Here is an 18795-nt window from a genome sequence, read left to right on the forward strand (position 1 = left end):
ATATTATAAATCGGAAATATTCTTTCCTCACAAATATGCGAGATATTATATTTATTAACAGACTTCTAAGTTCACTGACAATTTAATTAATTCATAGATGGTTCGCTAAACAATATATTTTCTCCAATCTTCTATAAATAAAATATTCGATTTCTCTAATGACTAGTTTAAAAAACTTTAACGATGTGATAAGCTTCATTACTTTATAACCTTATTAGAAAAATTAAGCACTTAATCGATATACGAAAGAAAAAAAAAGCTTATAAAATAGTTTGAAAAATCGTTGTTGACTTAAATAAAAATGAAGTATAAATGAGTTTATATTAATAAAAATGAATTTATTTTTTAGATTTCAAATACAATAGTTCAGATATTCGCTAAAAATAACGACATTTATTTTAAGTGGATGAAGAGTCACATCTGACGATGAAGATATCTGAAACAAAAAGTCTTTTTTCTCCTTTCGTTTAGTTTACCTTTCTCTTTTTCCCAACGAGAAAGATTTAACTTACCTACTATTAGAAAGAACATAGAGAAGGCTTTAAAAAATGTTCAAAAATCTTGATTTTTACCTTATCCTTAACAAGGATACCTTATCTACCAAAAAAACACCGACTCACTTTGTCACCAACGAAGATAATTCACGAGTAAAAACGCTTTAAAAAATGATAACTAAACTTGAAAGACTCACGAATTGATTCACTAAATAAAATAAACAATAATTCACCTTTTTTGGAAATATTTTAACTATGTCTTTCGAAAAATATTCTGTCTATTAAAATATGTAAATCGCTTATTGCACTGGTGCACAATTGACAGTTACTTGAGATAAAGTAGATAGAACTGAATAAAAAATAATTTCTCTTGATAGGAAAAATTCAATTAAAGAAAAAAACCTATACAAAAAGAAAATGCTTCTAGCAATAAATATCACAGCACCATTTTTATATATCACAACTAACTTTTTTATTTCTCTTTTTTCATTAATGTCATTATCACTTAAGTAAACAAACAAACTGTAACTTTAAAACTTCAACAAAGAAATCTCAAGAAGATTTTAAACAATATAAGTAACTTTGTGATAGACTTTTTAACAATATCCGCATGCAATAGTTGTTGAAATTTACTAATAAATTAAAAAATTTTCAATGACATTAATTAAAACTTTTTCAATTTGTCACTAAAACAAATGCACGAACAAACGATAGAACTAAACTTTGGTCAACCAAATAATTAGAAACTCAGCAGCAAATTAGCATCCAATATTACCCAGGAATCGTCATTTTGATAACGTTGACTTTTTCATTTTTTTTTTAACTTAATTTTTAAATTTTATGGGCGACGGTTGAAAATTAAACACATTTTTGTATCTGCATAGCGGCATCTATTTTTCTTAATTTGTATATTCAAACACTCATGATACACTTGATCCACTGCACCTCATCTTATCGAAGTTCATAGGGTATTGGAATCTTCGTTTCTAAATTTTTTCTCATCAATTGCCTCACTTTTATATTTAACTTTTGTTTTGGAATATAATTGATTATTTAATCAAATACTTAATTTATAGAAAAATTTTAAATAAAAATATTCTGAGAAAAAAAGTGAACGAATCCCATCCCAATCCCTTTGAAATATCGACAATTACACGAACAATCACTTTTTTACATCACAAAAATTATCAAGTCCTATTTTTATCTGTAACTTCATTATGATACAAAAAATTATAGTTTTCATTTATTTAATTTTATCTTGTCTCATTACTGGAACTGAAAACTGAAATTACCTACATTAAAACTTAATAAAGAATAAAAGAATATAATTAATTTCTGGTTCAATAAACAGTTATTGATGGAAATAATCAATTGAACGATTTACTTTACCCAGCTTATTGCGATTATGCTTAATTTGCCAGTAATATTCCTCAATGTATTTTTGAGTAAGAGTAAAATGTAATTGTCTAGGCACTTCCACCTTTGACAACAACAATAACCAAGTGGTCTTCTTTAAGTCCTTCATCGCTAAGATTAGGGCATGTTCTTTTGAGTAATTCTGTAGAGAAAGCGCAAGGTGGAAAAGCATATAGTACTCCTGTGCCTTCAGTGTCCTTATTTAGTAATGAAATAACACCCGCAGCTTCCTTTTGTTTCAAATATGATACAAGATTTCTCAATGGACGTGTTTGTACATTAGCATCTTCATTAGTTACAGCAGTACTCGATCCAGCAAGACCCAAGAAAATAGCATGGGAGCTAGATGTTTGAATTCGTTTAGAAACATCGTCAAGTTTCGGTTGATCTAAACGTAATCTTTGTGTAATTCTTAGCATGTGTTTTCCTTCTTCGTCTTTCATTAAAGCTTCAATAATTTCAGTATCTCCATCAGTAAGATGAAATTTAGCGGGGAAAAGTGAATTCTTTAAAATTAAAGCCCCTTGCCAAACAGCAATTGATTTTCTAGCAACTTCACTGAAAGTTCGAGAAGTCGATAGCATTCCAGTTCGTGCAGTTTCAGAGTCTGAATCAGAATCTAATGGTCTTCTACGAGGAGAACGTGATCTTGAACGATCAACACCAGGTTCTCGAGAAATCGATCTTCTCAAATTTCTTGGAGCTTCATATTCAATCTCTGGAGGTGGTCTTCTGGTAGGCCAGTCACTTTCATCACGCATGTAACCTTCTGGATAAGCTCCTCGATATCCACTAGTGTTGCCTCCACGACCACCACCTCTACGCTCATGCCAATGAGCCGCACTTCCTCTTCCACGATAGCTTCGAGGTCCATAACTGAATTCTCCATCACCTCCGTATGTATCATAAGGAGGTTCATAGTCTATTGGTGGTCTTTGTCTAAATTCTGGTCCTTCTTCAGGATAAGGTCTTGGTTTGAATCCAAAACCTGGTGTTACATCAGCAAAATCAACTCTCAGTCTTCTATCAGCTCCTCCTAATGGAAATCCGCGCATTTCTTTTACTGCTGCTTGTGCTGCATCAATAGAATCATAGAGAATGTATCCATTGCTGTCTCCTTTAATATAATCAATTTTTTTAATTGCTCCAAATCTATCAAATTCCCTTTCAAGTTGAGGAACTGAAGTCCAAGGTCCTAAACCTCCAACCCATATACGAGTGGTTGGAGTAGCTTTGCCGTAACCAATTTTACATTGAAATTTTCCAATATATTGGCCGGAAAGTTCGACTTTGCATCGATGAGCCATGTCAAGAGTTTGAAAACGAACAAAAGCATATGCATTACCCGTTCCTGGTGGTGGTCGTTTAATGTCAATGTCGTCAACAATTCCATATTTACTAAAAATACGTCGTAGTTCTTCTTCAGTAATATTAATTTCTAGGTTTCCTGCGAAAAGAGTTCGAGTAGCCAATGGGTCATCTTCAGGTGAAACATGATGTAAATAATTCGGAAATTTGTCTTTTTTGTTTTCAACGCGTTCAAATCCATGAACTGGATGACGAATCATCATGTGTCTAGGTGGACCATAGTGATGTGGAGGTCCAGGATGATGTACATGATGTGGACCATGATGCATTGGAGGTCGAACAAAATCATGATGCGGTGGAGGAATAGCTTCACGTCTCATTTCACGATGTGGAGGAATTCCAACAGGTGGAACATAAACTCTTTCATAACGTTCAGGAATTCTATGACGCTCTGGTCCAGGTGATCGAGCATAATATCGATCATATTCAGGAGGAGTAATAGATCTTGGTCGTCTATAAGTTTCTGGTCGTTCATAAACTGGTTCTACAATAGCCACTCTATCAAAAATTATTATTCTTGGTTTAGCATGCTTAGCATCGCGTGCATCTTCAGAACTTCGGAAGTAAACGAAAGCCACTCGATCATCTAAATCGTGTGTAACTCTAATAGAAAAGTCTCCAAACTTTTTAAATTCTCGAAAAATCGTGTCTTTAATTAATTCATCACTGGCTTTTGGATGTATTGAACTAATACAAAGAACCTTATAACTGTATGGTCGCTCTGGAGGAATCTCTCGAGTTGCTGCTTTCAAATATTCATCTCGGTGCGAGCCAGATTCAACAAAACGAGCATGGGATGATGCTCGGGGTGGTGGACTAGGACTTCGAGCTCCTCTACTACGCCTGCGAATTCGGTCTGGAGTAATCCGTTCATCACTAGATTCGTCATATCTGTCGAATAAAATTTATTGTATAAATAATTACACAATTGTTATATCATATACTTTAACTAAAAATTTTTTTAATATTTATAATTATAAATTTGTTCGAAAAATAAATAATTAAGTTTTTTAAAGTTAGATTTAAATTTTAATTAGATAATGTTGAATATACTATGTCACCAATTGTTAAATAATTATGTGATTAAAACATTAAATTCCTTCAAGTGAATGAAAAAGTGTTTTTTTAAACATTTAATTGTTATATTTAAACAATTGCAGAACACTGTACACAACACAAAAATAATTTTTACTGTCAAATTCTAGAACATACCGTCCCATAGATGATCTACTTCTTTTGACGCGAGGCGGAGTATCACGACTGGAGCTTCGCTTCATGGTGTTGTGAATCTTAACCGTAATTTTATGCCGGTCTTCACGTGGAATCCCAATCATCAACGCAGACAAAAATACGTAAACTGAGAATAGAACGTATAAAAAAATGAAATAATGCGCAAATTAACAATTTTTACAGAAATTGGAGAAGCTTTCAACAATTTATTGACGACACAAATCTACGAGTACCGACTCTTCCGTTTAACTAACAAAATGGCGTCAAATCCATACAGTGTAGAGTGGACATTGAAAAAGAAACGACACTCCCTCTAGAGTTAATTTTTTTGTAGGCTGTTATGTCCTGAGGTGGGTTTTGTGATTCGCACACTAGGAGGCGCTAAAGCATCTAACTCAAGGAGCGGGAAATTGGATTGATGTAAAATCGAATAAGGAATATTCAATATTTAATTTTATAGTATATAGGTACTCGTTTATTTAACATAAAAGATGTGTGTTCTATCAGAGTACAAAATGATCTGCTCTTCCAAATTCTTACATCTAAGTTGCTTAGTCCTTTTACATCCCCACTCAACCCTTTACTTACATAGAAGCTCTTTTATTCAACATGTGGCGTCCAGTGGTCTTAACATTTGGACATTGATGTCACTTTACGGTTTTTGAAGAGTTTTAACTTATACTTAAGTTTAAATATCATTTATTTATTACTAAAAGTAACTTAAAACATTTTCCAATATTTATCTTTAACTCTAGCCATATTTTCTCTTATTATTACAACTTAAATATAAAATATTATAAATCTTAATTCTATAGTTGCCAGAACATACATTCGTAATATTAGAGTTTCTTAAATATAATAAGTCTTTTTCGTCATGCCTGCGCGGAAAGTTCACTTTTCCATTGGAGAGGGGTTGAACTTTCCACTCAGGTATGACGAAAAATTATATTCAGCCCTAAGGAGGACAATTAGACAAGCTTAAACCACGTGTTTACCTCCCTCGCCTTCGGCTCGGGTTGTAATTTTACACGTGGTTTGAGCTAGTCTACTTTTCCTCCCTAGGTGTGAAATATACTATATTTTACACTTCCTTGAGTGACCTCCATTTATTAAAGTGTAGTCTGTTTCTTGTCTACTATTTTATTGACGTTTAACGGATTCAAATTTATTCACGCATTGTTTAGTATGTCTAATTACCACATGGTGTCTATATTTGAGAATGATATAACAAGGCAAAAGTGTCGCTGAGGTTTATGCTTATAAAGCCTGGCGTTAAGCAACCATGATTCAGCAAGAATTTAAAGTTCATTACAAATTAAACCAATCTTGCCACGTTTCAGTATCAATTTGAACATTTATGTGCCAACATCAGTCTCTCGAAAACTGCGTTTTCATTGTAAACTACTAAACTGTACTATCGGTATAGCAGGATAGTATTGATTGCAACGTAATATTTCACCTTGATGTTTTCAATGAAACATTCTCTTCATTTCTTTTGAATAGTTCATATCGTGCTTGCGCAGTAGAAAAAAGGAAAATTGGCGAGGTAAAATTCGTGTGACAGGAAGTACATATGTGCTGAATTATCTGAATTTCGAAAACATTTTTGTATAAATTTGATTACAGTATCCTTTAATGATAATCGAATAATAACAAATAGTTTATATTTTTTGTCACATCTAACGTTTGAAGGAAAAGTCGTATTCAATTTAAAAGTAAACTGATTATCTTTATTTACTACTATGATCTTTATTATTTTTATACAACAATTAAAATTCCATACCCGTCAGTTTCAAATGTTAATAATATTGTCTACTTTCAATTGACATAATAACAATATATATATAACTTCCCACTGGGAAGCTAAAAAAATTTTTAATAGTATTACGTATTATTGAATATTATAATTTGATAATAATATTTCATAAATATTATTATATTTATGGAACCATGGGGATCACAGATAATATGACAGACTCTTGGCTATCTTGTCCAAATTTGATTATAACAACTGACACTGATATTGAAGAAGAAATAGAGGATACACGTATTTTTAATACTCATCAAGAAATTTATCAATTAAATAATGTTCCCCTACCAGCCACTACAACAGAGACTTTATTTAGTGATAATATACCTACTCGAGTAAATGAACGAGCTCATATAAGTATAATAGATATGAACAGACAAAGATCAGATGAATATCAAGCCTTTTTTGTTTATGAAGATCTATTTTCAAGATATGTAATTTTAAAACCTCTTAAAGAAGTATCAGATATTGAAGTCATTGAAAAATTGATTGATATTTTTTTTTTGATTGGTGCTCCCAAAATCCTCCAAAGCCATCATGGCAGAGGATATACTGCAAATTTAGTTCGAAAATTAAGAAGAGTAATTCCAACATTAAATACTGTTCATGGAAATATTTTAAGATGGAGCGAACATCGTAAAGATTTTAAAACTCTAGTAGAATTATGGGAACAAAAAAATTCTCCGATGTTATGGTATGAAGGACTTAATTTTATTCAAACTTCTATAAATACCTCTGAAATTTCCGAGAGTGAAAGTGAAACATCACACACAACTCCTGCTAAAATATTTTTTGAATCAAATCTAGAAGACGATCTTGTACAGTTGGTACGTGATGGGGATTCTTTTGATGAAATCTGGACAGAAGAAGATTGGATGAACGAAATAACAAAAAATAATTTCTCCAAAAATTGCCATAAAGATTTAAGTGATGGGGTTAAAATGACAATATCTCATGATACTGAGAAGACTGATAAAGTAAATGTTGCATATTCGTCTACAGTAGAGGAAAAAAGACTTGATGATATTGAAGTTGATAAATCACCAATATTAACTTCTTCAAGTTTTAATGAATCTTTAGATAGTAATGATACAAAAGAAAATATTGATACTTCTAATTTACCTAGGGTACAAAATAAAGCGTTAATTGAAATCCAAAAGACTGGTATAATTGCCAAAAAATCTGCTGTCTCCAGCAAAAACATTTTCAAATGTAGTAAGTGTAATCGAATTTTCAGGCGAATAAATCATTTAATGAATCATATGAGAAGTCATAAACCAAAATTAAAAGATAAAAATGAATATAAGGATGATGTAGTTTTACCTGTGAATTCAGAAACAGATCAGCTAACAAGTAACTCTGAAAGAATACTGAATAATCACATTGAAACACAAATAACAGATGAACGAGAAGTTACCAGTAGTGCTGAAGATGAAATAAATTGTAATGGAAAACCTACTTCATTATTAACTAAATCAATCAAAATACGTAGCAAACCAACGTTGGAGTGTACATTTTGTGACAAAAAATTCACTTTTCGTAGTGTTTTGGAAAGGCATTTGCGAATTCATACTAACGAAAAACCATACTTTTGTAAAATATGTAATAAAAATTTCAAACAATTTGGTCATTTAAGTCAACATGCAATGGGACACATAGATTTTCGATCATTCCAATGTACCATATGTGATCATAAATTTGAATCATACCAAGTATTGAAAGATCATATAATATCTCACAAAAATGATAATAGTCAAATCATGAAAATTCAGAAACCATATCGTTTATATGAATGTGATATTTGTAAGAAAGTATTTTCAGCAAAAAGTGTTTTGGAGCGACATATTTTTACTCATATTCATGATCGCCCCTATAGTTGTAAAATATGTAATAAAAAATACAAACAAGCAGGACATCTTAGGTCTCATATGTTAGTTCATACAGGAGAGAAAAAATTTGAATGTACAATTTGTTTCAAACGATTTAGCGTTTCACATGCATTGAAAATACATCTTCTCATTCATACTGGATACAAGCCATATCAATGTAAAATTTGTGAAATGAGATTTCGGGCAAAAAGAAATCTAGATTCACATTTATTGACTCATACTAATGATAAACCTCACGTATGTACAATCTGTGGTAGAAGATATACTCTAGCTGATACATTAAAAAGACATATTACAATAGCGCATGTGATTGGTAAAACCTATCAGTGTGAAATTTGTGCTAAAATGTTTAGTCAATCAGGACATCTTGATGCACATAAAAAAGTTCATAATGATGAACGACCTTTTCAGTGTTTAATTTGTGATAAGAGTTTTAAACATAATAGTGTGCTTAAATCGCATCTTTTATGTCATTCTAATTTCAAACCTTTTGAGTGTGATTATTGTAAAGCTACTTTTTCTAGAAAAAATAATTTAAAAAATCATATTCTTTCTGTTCACATGAATGAACGACCATATTTTTGTTGTATATGTGGTAAAAAGTTCAAAACAAGTAGTCATTTGACGACACATATAATGATTCATAGCAATCATTCAATTTATCAATGCCAGTATTGTGATAAAACATTTTATGGACTCGATTATTTGAAACTACATATGAGACGACATAAAAAAAATTTTGAATAATTTTATGAAAATATAAATTTTATAGAAAAATTGTTACAACTATAAGGATGTTTTTTTTATGTTTTTATATTTGATTTATTTTTTTACTCTTAAAAATATTTATAAAATAAAATGCCTTATATACTTAATTTTATAATTCAGTAGTAAGTAAGATAAAATAGATGAAGTAATATGTATAATATTACATGAATATTTTTTAAATTAAACTAAATAAATTTCATTCAATATGAAACAAAAACTCGAATTTTAATGGACAAAAAAAAAGAAAGCTAAATATGTAATTTTTTCGTCTGATAAAATTGAAATGATTATTAAATAGTATCTTAATAATTTTTAATCAAAAATTTGTATTCATTATATTATACTATTCATACAAAAGTGTTATTTTAGTATTAACTACGAAGTTATACGTTGATAAACGTATATATATCCCAGTTCTTTTGGAGGATTTTCTGATAGTGCAACCTATCAATAAAAAAATGTTTGTAATTAAAATATACATGATACTATCTTGATTTTGATTTACCTTTTCATCATTAAATATAACCCATCGATTGTCTTTAAGTAAATGACATACGTAATGACCAACCATTGGCGAAGTACCCATGTGCGAAATGAAGCCTACAAGTTTGTAATCTAGAAAAAAAACAAAGTAAATCCCGATTGAATAAATTTTTGTTTGAAAAAAATAATGTATTTACTAGTATTTCCATCTCTAAACTCCTCTTCTGGTTTTTTATGACTTTCTGCCATATCAACAGAATCAAGCTCATGTTGGTGACTTATAATCCAATCAACTGCTCGTTCAACATTATTATCCGTTGCTTTCAAAGCTTTTGTTGCTTCACTTTCAGTAAAACCAAAGCCCAGTAAACACTTAAGATCCTCGATATTCGGTTTATACTGAGTATTATCTAAAATATGATAGATTTATGTCGTAAATAATATATTTGAAAAATTTTGAAATTACAATTTTATTAGTTTTACCAGAATTATCAGCAACACCTGGTGGAATAAAAGGTTCTGAAAAGTCTGAATCCATAACATGTTCTAATAGCCAATGTGTCGCGGCTTCAAGTCCTCGATTTTCTGTGAAATACAAAGCTCTTTTGCAAGCTTCTACTGGGAATCCCATGTCAACAAGCTGACTATACAAGATCGGATTATAAACAGGTGTTGGAATCTCAGATGAAACTTCTGGTAATAATTTTTCATTCGCTTGTAAACCAGTACCACGCAGAGAACTCAAATCTAATTCATCAGGCATTTCAACAGCAACATCCAATTTGACCATAGTCCAGTCATCGTTAACTGTGAATTTTTTTAGATGAATTAAAAGGTAGTCAGGAAAAGTTGCTAATCTTGTAATCCTGAAAATAAAAGAAAAAAAAATGAGTCACAATCGTAATAGAAATTTTTTACTGATGAAATAAAAAAATTTACTTTTTTGCATTAGTTTTACTATTAATTGCAGTGCTATAAAATTGCTCAATAGTTTCCATTTGAGAAATAGTTTCAAGGCATGAAGAAAATTTAATTCTAGGTCTTACAATAACACTTGAATCTATTTTTCGACCATTAATTTCGGCTTCTTTTTTCTCTGCTTCATGTGCAGCAACTTCGTCCTATAATCGTATATTAATAAGTTTACATTTGTGAATGTAGGGTTCATATTGATTAAGAAAGTTATTCAAATACCTTGTTAACAGCTTCCTCTAAAGGAATAGGCATAGGTAGAAGATATTCTGGACGATATGAATATTTAACATTTCCAGAACTTTCACATTCATATCTTTCTTCAATTTTAAATTTAAAACAGTCAGCAGGATTCGATTTTTGGCGACTAGATCTCTAAAAATTAAAGCATTTGTATAGTAATTATTTTTTTTCAATTAATGTATAATATTCTAAATGTAATAAACTTACTTCTAACAGGTTTAATAAATGCAAAAAAAATTCCTGAGCATCTTGTTGCCGATTAGACGAAAATCCGGGATGGCCGCGACCAATCAAAGTTTTAAACATTCTTGGAGCAATTCCTTGACGCCCTTCATTTGCAGTTTCTGAATCTGGAGCTACTGAATATTTACCCGAAAGTAAACCAACTCCTAATTTGGCCCTTTAATAAGATATTATATAAAAATAATATTTATGATTTTTCAATTATCTATTATGTCAACAATTAAAAAAAAGACTCACATTTGCACTTCAAAATCATTGGCTGGATCGATGACATTTGCATCAAAAATATCCAATGCTGGATCAACAAATCTGTTAATAATCAACTTTTTATATTAGTAAAATTTTATTCACTCATAAAATAGTGGATTTTTTAATTTTTTATCATTTGATATTTTTATAAAAACGATTCGGTGGTCATTGAAATATTTACCTACGAATGAAATCTGGAATGATAAAAATGGTCTGCATTATACTATTCAGATAACATGAATTTCCTAGATTTGTTAATCCAGTATATCCGGGACCATAAACTGGTGTTAATTTACTGGCAGCTTCCTGAAGAGCCACCCATTCACCAAACTTTTGATTCAAATCCAATTCTAATTCTGACATTGATTTTTCTGTTTTTTCTAGCTGTGCAATGTTAATTCCCCAATGAGCCAAATGTTCTATGAGATGAGGATCTTCTACCATATCATCTTCATCATAAGAATACACATCACCCTTTCCTTCTTTTGTGATTGTTCCTAATTTTACTGCCAGTGGAAAACCAGTTGCTTGATAATGTTGGACAGCATGATCATTGCCACCAGAACCATCGTAGAATTTACGCCCACATAATATGGAACCATCGGATAAATTTAGCCACAAATTCTGAGTAAGATCACATTTATCACATTTCCAACCATTTGGTGGAATTTTTCGGGAGTTGTTTAATTGTAGAAGATTCGCGGCATGTCTACATATAAAAAGAATGTTGTCATCAATAATTTAAGTAATAAAAATCTATTAGAAAATATTTAAGTAATTTAAAATAATATATTTTATATACTTTGATACTACTCTAGCTTCACCGTCCCAAGTACCACTCAATGCTTCTTTTTCAGCCATTTTTGTAGCAGATTCAGCATTCAATATTGATGTCACTGATGCTTTGACCTTCGAAAAAATAATTATTGAAGTATAAAGTAATTAGGCATATTATTTATTTATTCTATGACTTTTCAATATACCTTCTCATCTATATCTGAGCATGGATATTGAATGACGGTAAAACTTGGCAAAATAACAATTTGATAGACTTCTTCGACACTATATTTCTTTTCTTCTGGAATAAATCCTCCTGGTTCACCAATTGCTAATCGAGTAATTTTTTTTGCTGGTCCGTCAGTTGGATCAGAAATAATCTATGTAATTTATTTATCATTAATTGTGCTGTTTCATATTCTCTTCAATACTTGGAAATGTAAAAAAATCTGTTTTTATGCAAAAGTTATATCGTTATTCTTACCTTACGAGTTCGTTTTATATTTAAATATACATGATGTCCAGTTTTTTGATAATAACGTTCAAGATGATCTCGACCTAATCCATGAAAACTGGTTAGACTGACATATAATCCAAATGTTGATAGCTGAAAAAAAAAGCATGAATATAGAATTTTTCAATAAAATAATGATATTTTTCAAAAATGAATTATATTACCGGTGTATCAAAAGAATAAACACATTCATCTTTGTATACTTTATCTTCAGGACCAGCTATTCTTATAGTAGCCAAATATTTATTTAGCTCTTCCATTGTTTCTTTTATTAAATACTTTTCAAATACTTAACACAGTGAAAATATCTTGTCCGTATATAACTGTAAATAATTGATTATTATTAATATTTATATTCTATTAATTGCAATTTTAAACACATAACTATGTATACATACTACATGCATCTGCATTTACTCGAATATAGTGTATGTATATAGGCAATTTTCAGAGCTCATGCACATTAAAAAAATATGAGTAAATTTTTATAACTCATAATTAAGCTACGAGCACAATAAACAAAATAAAAATTATAATTACAGGTTAAAATGTATGGTGTATAAAACGTTTTTTGTGATAAATTTTGTTTTTATGGTGTTGTTACAAATGAACAAAACTGTCTCGTGGAAAAAAAATCTACATTACCATCTGAAGTAATTATCAACCTAACCTAGTAAAGTAACATTTGCCACTTCGTTGTTTTTTTGTTGTATTGATGAGCTTATAGTCAACAAATTTTGGTAAATTTTCATTAAAAAGTTTTTAAAGTTGCAAATACAGTATTAAATCCCTATATTTTTTCTAATTAATTAAGGTATTAAACTGTATGTATACTTTTTATTTGTTTATTATTGATAATTATACGAGAAATTAATCATTATTTATTTTTCAACAGTTGAAATGTGTGTGAAAACTCAGTGATAAGAATAATTGTAAAAACAAATTTAATGGCAATAATTTGTACAATTTTAACTAAAGAAAATGCAAGACATTTGTTCAGATATACGAACTGCAATTGATCATGGTCGTACCGATATTTTACGATCATTGCTTGGTGCTTGTACGTATACATATTTTCATAACCTCTATGCATCAATGTATCTGTAAAAATCATAACTTAAACTTTCTGTTAAATATCATCTTTCACATTTGAATATATTTTAGAATATTTATAACTAATATTTTTTAGGTGATAATCGAACTTTAACTGAAGGCATTACAAAAGATGAAATTTTAAATCAACCATTTTTAGAGGAAGGCACGTTTTTATCATATGCTTCAAAGGTAAGAGCTATCAAATAAGTATTGGTGAAATTTTTTTATATTGTTCATTTTCTTTACTCTAGACAAACCAAGTAGATGTAGTGAGAACTTTATTAAGTTGTGGAGCAGATCCTGCAGTGAAAAATGCACATGGACGTAATGCTGTTGATGTTGCTGCTAGTGAAGTCATTCGTTTGATTTATGTAGAGGAATTATTACGTGCTACTGCAGCTTCTGAGTATGTAAACAATCTTTTTTATTTTACATATTATAAAGTTGTATTTAAAATATTTATTTTACACGTATATGCATATATAAATTATAGGACAGATAGAGTGATTCAACTACTATCAGCAGGAATTGATGTCAACGCTTGGGATTCAGAAGGAAGCAAAAATACTCCACTTCATTGGGCAGCGTGCTATGGAAATAAAGAAATAGTAGCATGTCTCATTGGTAATTCATATTCAAATACATAACATTGAATAAATAAATAGTCATTTTATATTTAATTAATCAATAACATTACAATTCCATGATGTTACGATAGATCGAGGAGCTGATATTAATGCTGAAAACGGCTGTGGTGCAACACCTCTACATGAAGCTGTCAATCGTGGAGATATTGCAATCTGTCAAGAACTTTTAGATGCTGGCGCCAATCCTCATATTCGTGCAATTCATGGGTAATTATTTTATTAAAAATAAATAATAATTCATAATATAATGAATTTTTCATAATATTTTTCTTAATAAATTTTAATAATTTTTCTTAAAAATTTTTTGTCCAGTACATTTGCCGGAAAAAGTCCCTACGATTTAGCGAAAAATAAACCATCTATTTTCTTATTAATGCAACAACAAGCAATGACAAGCTCAGTATCAAAGGAATCAGAAAAAAGTATTCTAAACAGTCCTTCTGTGACATCATATGCAGATTTAAACAACTTTAGCCAAAAAAGTTTGTCAACTAATATCAGCCAGCTCTCAATAGATTCAACAAAATCATCTGATCCATTATACGATTCAACCTTGAGAGAACGCAATAATGAAAGCCCAGTGAAATCAATTCTAGATAAAAGTAGCATTTGGAATTTGATATGGCCTCAACCTAAAAATATTTTAGATTTGAGTAGTTTTTCATCTCCGTTTATTGCGGAAAAAGAAATTTTTATATCAATCATTAATAGTGGTGAATCAATACATGATATATTGGATGTTTGGGAAGTGAGTCGAACATATTTACTAGAATTGGGACACGATGTTAAAATTGGTGAAGTTCAGCCGGGTTCTGGACGATTCAATAGTGATAATAAAATTGAGTGTATAGTTAATCGAAAATTATTTAATAATAGTGAAGGTTATCAATTACACATAACACAAAATTGTGTTAAAATAAGCGCTGGAAGTTTGTCTGGTTTACATTATGCCGTGTGTACATTTATTCAGATTTTACGACTTAGTAAAAATTCAAGTTCTTCAGAACATACTGAAATAGATCCAGTATTAATAAAAGATGAACCACGATTTACTCATCGAGGAATTTTATTAGATATTTCTCCAAGAGGTAGAACACCAACTTTGGAATATCTTCTTCATACAATCAACATCTGGTCGTCATTGAAAATTTCTCATCTACACATTTATTCTCGACTTACGCCTAGCTGTGACTGGCAACTATGCTATTCTCGATCAGAAATGATTACATTAGACCGTTACTGCAGAGATCGACACATAAATTTAATTCCTACTTTAGATGTGGATTTAAATGTGAGTCAACGTCATCTTACCCAAATGTGGCCTATTTTTCAGGAATTATTGGCAATATTTCCCAGTTTAAGTTACGTTCATGTAGGACCAAGACTAGCTAGTTTATTAGTGCAACCAGAGAATTTAGATTTTAGTACTAATAGTATTAACGAAACTGTAGAAACTGATATGTCAGAAGTTTTTAAGACTTACACCTGTCTTCAAGAAATGTGGCATATTCTTAATTTAAATCCTGATACAACATTATTACTTTGTTCCAATGGTTTACATTCCAAGCCAGAATTTCGAAGTATTCCAAGTAATGTTGTTCTCGTTGAATATGGGTTTCAAGCGGACTATGATTTCTCTGAATGGACAGAAGTATTTAAAATAGCTGGAGGTAATGTTCTACCTAGCTCTGGCACTGCTAGCTACAATAGCCTTGCTGGATGTCCTGCTTCAACGTTAGCTAATACACGGAATGCTATAAAAATGGCATTAGAACAAAATTCAATTGGAATTGTCGTAGCACATTGGTCAGGAAGCCATCATTTAACACCACACACCTTTTCTTGGTTAGGTTACTTGATAGCAGCTGGGTTAGCTTGGAATCCATCAACAGATATAGAGTTGGGGCCAACAGACAACTACGAAAATTCTCATATATCCGATTCAATCAGACGTCATCGTTATTTGACGAATATTCTAAACATACATGTGTTCCAAGATTTAGAATATAGAATTGGAGAGACTATTTTAGAATTAGGACGAGTCGATACGATGATATTAACGCTCAGCAAAAATCAAGATATCAATGACCTTCAACAAATACCTGATAATCGAGGATCTACACTTTATAGATTACTTACGGATCCTGATAATGTCAACTTGGAGTATCTTTCTGCTGACCTTTTTGCTGTAAGTTAAATATATTTTTGTAATGATAAAATAATAACTACTTGTAATTTGGAGTCTGTCCCGGTTATTGGTTGAAATTTAACTAAAATAATTAACGATTGATTACAATAGAAATATTAATAGGTGCTTTGTAATATTTATTACTTTCGATAATACCTGTGGTTTATTCTTATTTCTTTGAAATACTTTTTCAATAGATAAAGCGCATTTATATTGAATCACACTAACTTCGATAACAATTATTTCTATTTACAGAAAGTAACAAAACAAATAAAACGGATTACTCATGCTCTTTATGAAGCAAATGTGACAGCTAAATTTGGTTCGATGGAGATACAAGAGCTTCAATTAACAGCTGACTTAATGATAACTGCATGTCGCATTGGAAGAACACTTATTGGAGTTGGAGTTAATCCAAATAGCAATATGGGATTAGCTGTAATAAATCTTGGAATATGCAATTTGCCACCTACATTTAGAACAGATATTGCTAATAAAATGCTGGCTCATATCGAACAGTATAAAGGTGCTTGGTTGCAAAGATATTTACCTCAAGGTTTACAAAACTCATTACTAGTCTTAACTAGTGCACTTCATCGATTTGTACCAGAATCATAAGAATGAATTAAGATTTTTTTATCAATACAACTATTCTTATTTGCAATTCTTAAAAATAAAAAACACTTTCATTTGTAAGAAAATTAGATAATTCAAGCAACTGAGTGGTTGTTAAATTTATTTATAAATATATATTATATATTTAACACCATTACTTTTTAACTGAATATACATGATAATTATTTCTTTGAATATTTTAAACTTTCAATTTCATTTTTACATTTTAATAAAATAAGTATCATCAACTAGATTTTTGTTATCAAGTATTAATACTAATATTGCTGAAGACTGTTAAAATAACATAAATAATAATTATATGAATATAAATGTATAAGTTAGGTAATTTAATTTTATGCATAAAACTAAATTTTAAATACATCAATTTTTAAAAAATTTTTATAGTCTTTTTTGTGTCATTATCCTTGAATTTTTACAAAAATATTGCAGTGTTATTTATAAATAAGACAATCAAGTCAAAATTTATTCACCACTTCTGATATCGGCTACAATTAAAGATGTACGATTGGTATTGCCTGGGTTCCAACCTTCTATTTCCTTTAACTCTTGTGCTCTTTCTTCTTCTTGAAGTTTTTGAAGTCGATTATATTCATTTATTTCATATTGATATTTGGGCGATGTAATACCAAGAAAATCGGCCAACGCTTCACCTACATAATCACAACCTTCTAAGACTTTCGATCCAAACCAGGAGGTTTGATGCAGTGTCCATGAAACCCAATCAAGAGATTTCTAGGAAAATTGTTAATTAAACCGTAATAAATGATATTGATAGGTATATGAGTGAATATTATTATGAAAATAAGATAATTATCTTACTGGGTCAACTAATTCTCGACTTTCTTGAGAATTGTCGGTTTCTTCACCATCAGAGTATTCAACCAAATCACCATCTGAGAAGTGTAATATCCTTTTTGGTTGCCTTTGCTTATTTATTTTATCAATATCCTGTAACAATATGTTCAAAAGTATTTGACAGTGAATTAGATTTACTCCAATAATTTAAACGTAATTGTAATTCGTAAATAATTACGCACTTTCTTTATGTCATCATCATTTATTTGTAGCGTAACATCAGATAAACGTGTGTCTTTATCACTATTTGAAGGCATTGTTATAAATAAATTAATAAACTTTTTAATTTCACAAAATATAAACTTAATCTATCGAAAATATATCTTTTGTTTATTTTGGTTTTAATGGAAGTCAAAAAGATTATTGTATTGAAAGTATTATAAATAAAATGAATTTCAAATAATAGCTATGATCATTTAAACTTTTATTCGATCCATGAACAAACTATTTATGCTATTAATTACTTTTCAATAATTTTTTAAATATCACTACAATGCAATAATAAGAATAGTAATAATATTTTTTTTTTCGTCGATCAGACAATACATACTATATGCAATTGACGAAAAAGCTAACATCGGAAAATACATATAATAGTCGACTATAGTCGAGTCACAATGCATCCGCCATTTTTCTATATTTGAAAAAGAGCGCCAAGATTGAATGAAAGTGTAGGTTTTATGCAATTTGTGTATTTCATTGTGAAACAATAAAACGAAAAATTTTTTCAAAAGTCATCGACAATATCAAACGATAATTTTTTATTTTATTTTTTCATAATGAAATACACAAATTGCACAAAACCTACACTTTTATTCAATCTTGGCGCTCTTGTAAATATAGAAAAATGGTGGATGCATCGATGCACGTTGTATGCATTGCGCATGTCCAGCTGTAGAAAGGATCCTGCGTAAAAAT

The 18795-nt window shown here is 30.2% G+C and overlaps 5 protein-coding genes across 7 annotated transcripts; 2 read left to right on the forward strand and 3 right to left on the reverse strand.

Moving 5' to 3' along the window:
- Window positions 1-1361: 1361 nt before the first annotated feature.
- On the reverse strand, window positions 1362-4784 carry nito (RNA-binding protein spenito). The gene is made up of 2 exons (XM_035094266.1): window positions 4491-4784; window positions 1362-4169 (listed from the first exon to the last, which is right to left on the reverse strand). The coding sequence occupies exons 1-2, from the start codon at window positions 4610-4612 to the stop codon at window positions 1961-1963; spliced, it is 2331 nt and encodes a 776-aa protein (XP_034950157.1). The 5' UTR covers window positions 4613-4784; the 3' UTR covers window positions 1362-1960.
- Window positions 4785-6359: 1575 nt separating this feature from the next.
- Window positions 6360-9213, forward strand: LOC118073664 (zinc finger protein 28-like). Its single transcript, XM_035094317.1, has one exon. It carries the CDS (start codon window positions 6459-6461, stop codon window positions 8952-8954), a length of 2496 nt encoding a protein of 831 aa, XP_034950208.1. The 5' UTR covers window positions 6360-6458; the 3' UTR covers window positions 8955-9213.
- A 68-nt stretch (window positions 9214-9281) lies between these two features.
- On the reverse strand, window positions 9282-13093 carry Usp5 (ubiquitin specific protease 5). Of its 2 annotated transcripts, none has more exons than XM_035094319.1 (14): window positions 12997-13093; window positions 12621-12779; window positions 12427-12549; window positions 12149-12322; window positions 11968-12074; window positions 11347-11874; window positions 11154-11225; window positions 10881-11073; window positions 10653-10805; window positions 10398-10579; window positions 9942-10324; window positions 9656-9868; window positions 9481-9590; window positions 9282-9419 (listed from the first exon to the last, which is right to left on the reverse strand). In XM_035094319.1, the coding sequence occupies exons 2-14, from the start codon at window positions 12714-12716 to the stop codon at window positions 9351-9353; spliced, it is 2403 nt and encodes an 800-aa protein (XP_034950210.1). In that variant the 5' UTR covers window positions 12717-12779; window positions 12997-13093; the 3' UTR covers window positions 9282-9350. The 2 variants fall into 2 exon arrangements, with proteins under 2 accessions (XP_034950210.1, XP_034950209.1); XM_035094318.1 differs by having other exon boundaries at window positions 12855-13071.
- Window positions 13094-13141: 48 nt separating this feature from the next.
- Window positions 13142-17162, forward strand: LOC118073695 (uncharacterized). 2 transcript variants are annotated; one of them, XM_035094358.1, is made up of 8 exons: window positions 13142-13270; window positions 13352-13516; window positions 13646-13740; window positions 13803-13957; window positions 14045-14175; window positions 14270-14405; window positions 14511-16386; window positions 16642-17162. In XM_035094358.1, exons 2-8 carry the CDS (start codon window positions 13438-13440, stop codon window positions 17002-17004), a joined length of 2835 nt encoding a protein of 944 aa, XP_034950249.1. In that variant the 5' UTR covers window positions 13142-13270; window positions 13352-13437; the 3' UTR covers window positions 17005-17162. The 2 variants fall into 2 exon arrangements, with proteins under 2 accessions (XP_034950249.1, XP_034950248.1); XM_035094357.1 differs by having other exon boundaries at window positions 13159-13280; window positions 16642-17161.
- A 209-nt stretch (window positions 17163-17371) lies between these two features.
- On the reverse strand, window positions 17372-18384 carry LOC118073696 (protein FAM177A1). Its single transcript, XM_035094359.1, has 3 exons — window positions 18060-18384; window positions 17842-17970; window positions 17372-17754 (listed from the first exon to the last, which is right to left on the reverse strand). The coding sequence occupies exons 1-3, from the start codon at window positions 18132-18134 to the stop codon at window positions 17485-17487; spliced, it is 474 nt and encodes a 157-aa protein (XP_034950250.1). The 5' UTR covers window positions 18135-18384; the 3' UTR covers window positions 17372-17484.
- Window positions 18385-18795: the final 411 nt, after the last annotated feature.

The sequence above is a fragment of the Chelonus insularis genome, unplaced genomic scaffold (assembly GCF_013357705.1).
Source record: "Chelonus insularis isolate UGA/USDA-ARS -01 unplaced genomic scaffold, ASM1335770v1 scaffold_362_pilon, whole genome shotgun sequence".
NCBI classification, from domain to species: Eukaryota; Metazoa; Arthropoda; class Insecta; order Hymenoptera; family Braconidae; genus Chelonus; species Chelonus insularis.

Excerpts from the sequence above, each read along its gene's own strand:
- LOC118073664 (XM_035094317.1), top strand. The coding sequence starts at position 6,459 with ATGGGGATCACAGATAATATGACAGACTCTTGGCTATCTTGTCCAAAT.
- LOC118073696 (XM_035094359.1), bottom strand. The coding sequence starts at position 18,134 with ATGCCTTCAAATAGTGATAAAGACACACGTTTATCTGATGTTACGCTA. Across the intron at positions 17,971-18,059 it reads ATGATGATGACATAAAGAAA|GATATTGATAAAATAAATAA; the intron begins GTGCGTAATTAT and ends ATATTGTTACAG. Across the intron at positions 17,755-17,841 it reads GTCGAGAATTAGTTGACCCA|AAATCTCTTGATTGGGTTTC; the intron begins GTAAGATAATTA and ends CAATTTTCCTAG.
- nito (XM_035094266.1), bottom strand. The coding sequence starts at position 4,612 with ATGATTGGGATTCCACGTGAAGACCGGCATAAAATTACGGTTAAGATT. Across the intron at positions 4,170-4,490 it reads AGTAGATCATCTATGGGACG|ATATGACGAATCTAGTGATG; the intron begins GTATGTTCTAGA and ends TTTATTCGACAG.
- Usp5 (XM_035094319.1), bottom strand. The coding sequence starts at position 12,716 with ATGGAAGAGCTAAATAAATATTTGGCTACTATAAGAATAGCTGGTCCT. Across the intron at positions 12,075-12,148 it reads GCTCAGATATAGATGAGAAG|GTCAAAGCATCAGTGACATC; the intron begins GTATATTGAAAA and ends ATTTTTTCGAAG. Across the intron at positions 9,591-9,655 it reads GTTTAGAGATGGAAATACTA|ATTACAAACTTGTAGGCTTC; the intron begins GTAAATACATTA and ends TTTTTTTTCTAG.
- LOC118073695 (XM_035094358.1), top strand. The coding sequence starts at position 13,438 with ATGCAAGACATTTGTTCAGATATACGAACTGCAATTGATCATGGTCGT. Across the intron at positions 13,517-13,645 it reads ACGATCATTGCTTGGTGCTT|GTGATAATCGAACTTTAACT; the intron begins GTACGTATACAT and ends AATATTTTTTAG. Across the intron at positions 16,387-16,641 it reads TTTCTGCTGACCTTTTTGCT|AAAGTAACAAAACAAATAAA; the intron begins GTAAGTTAAATA and ends TTCTATTTACAG.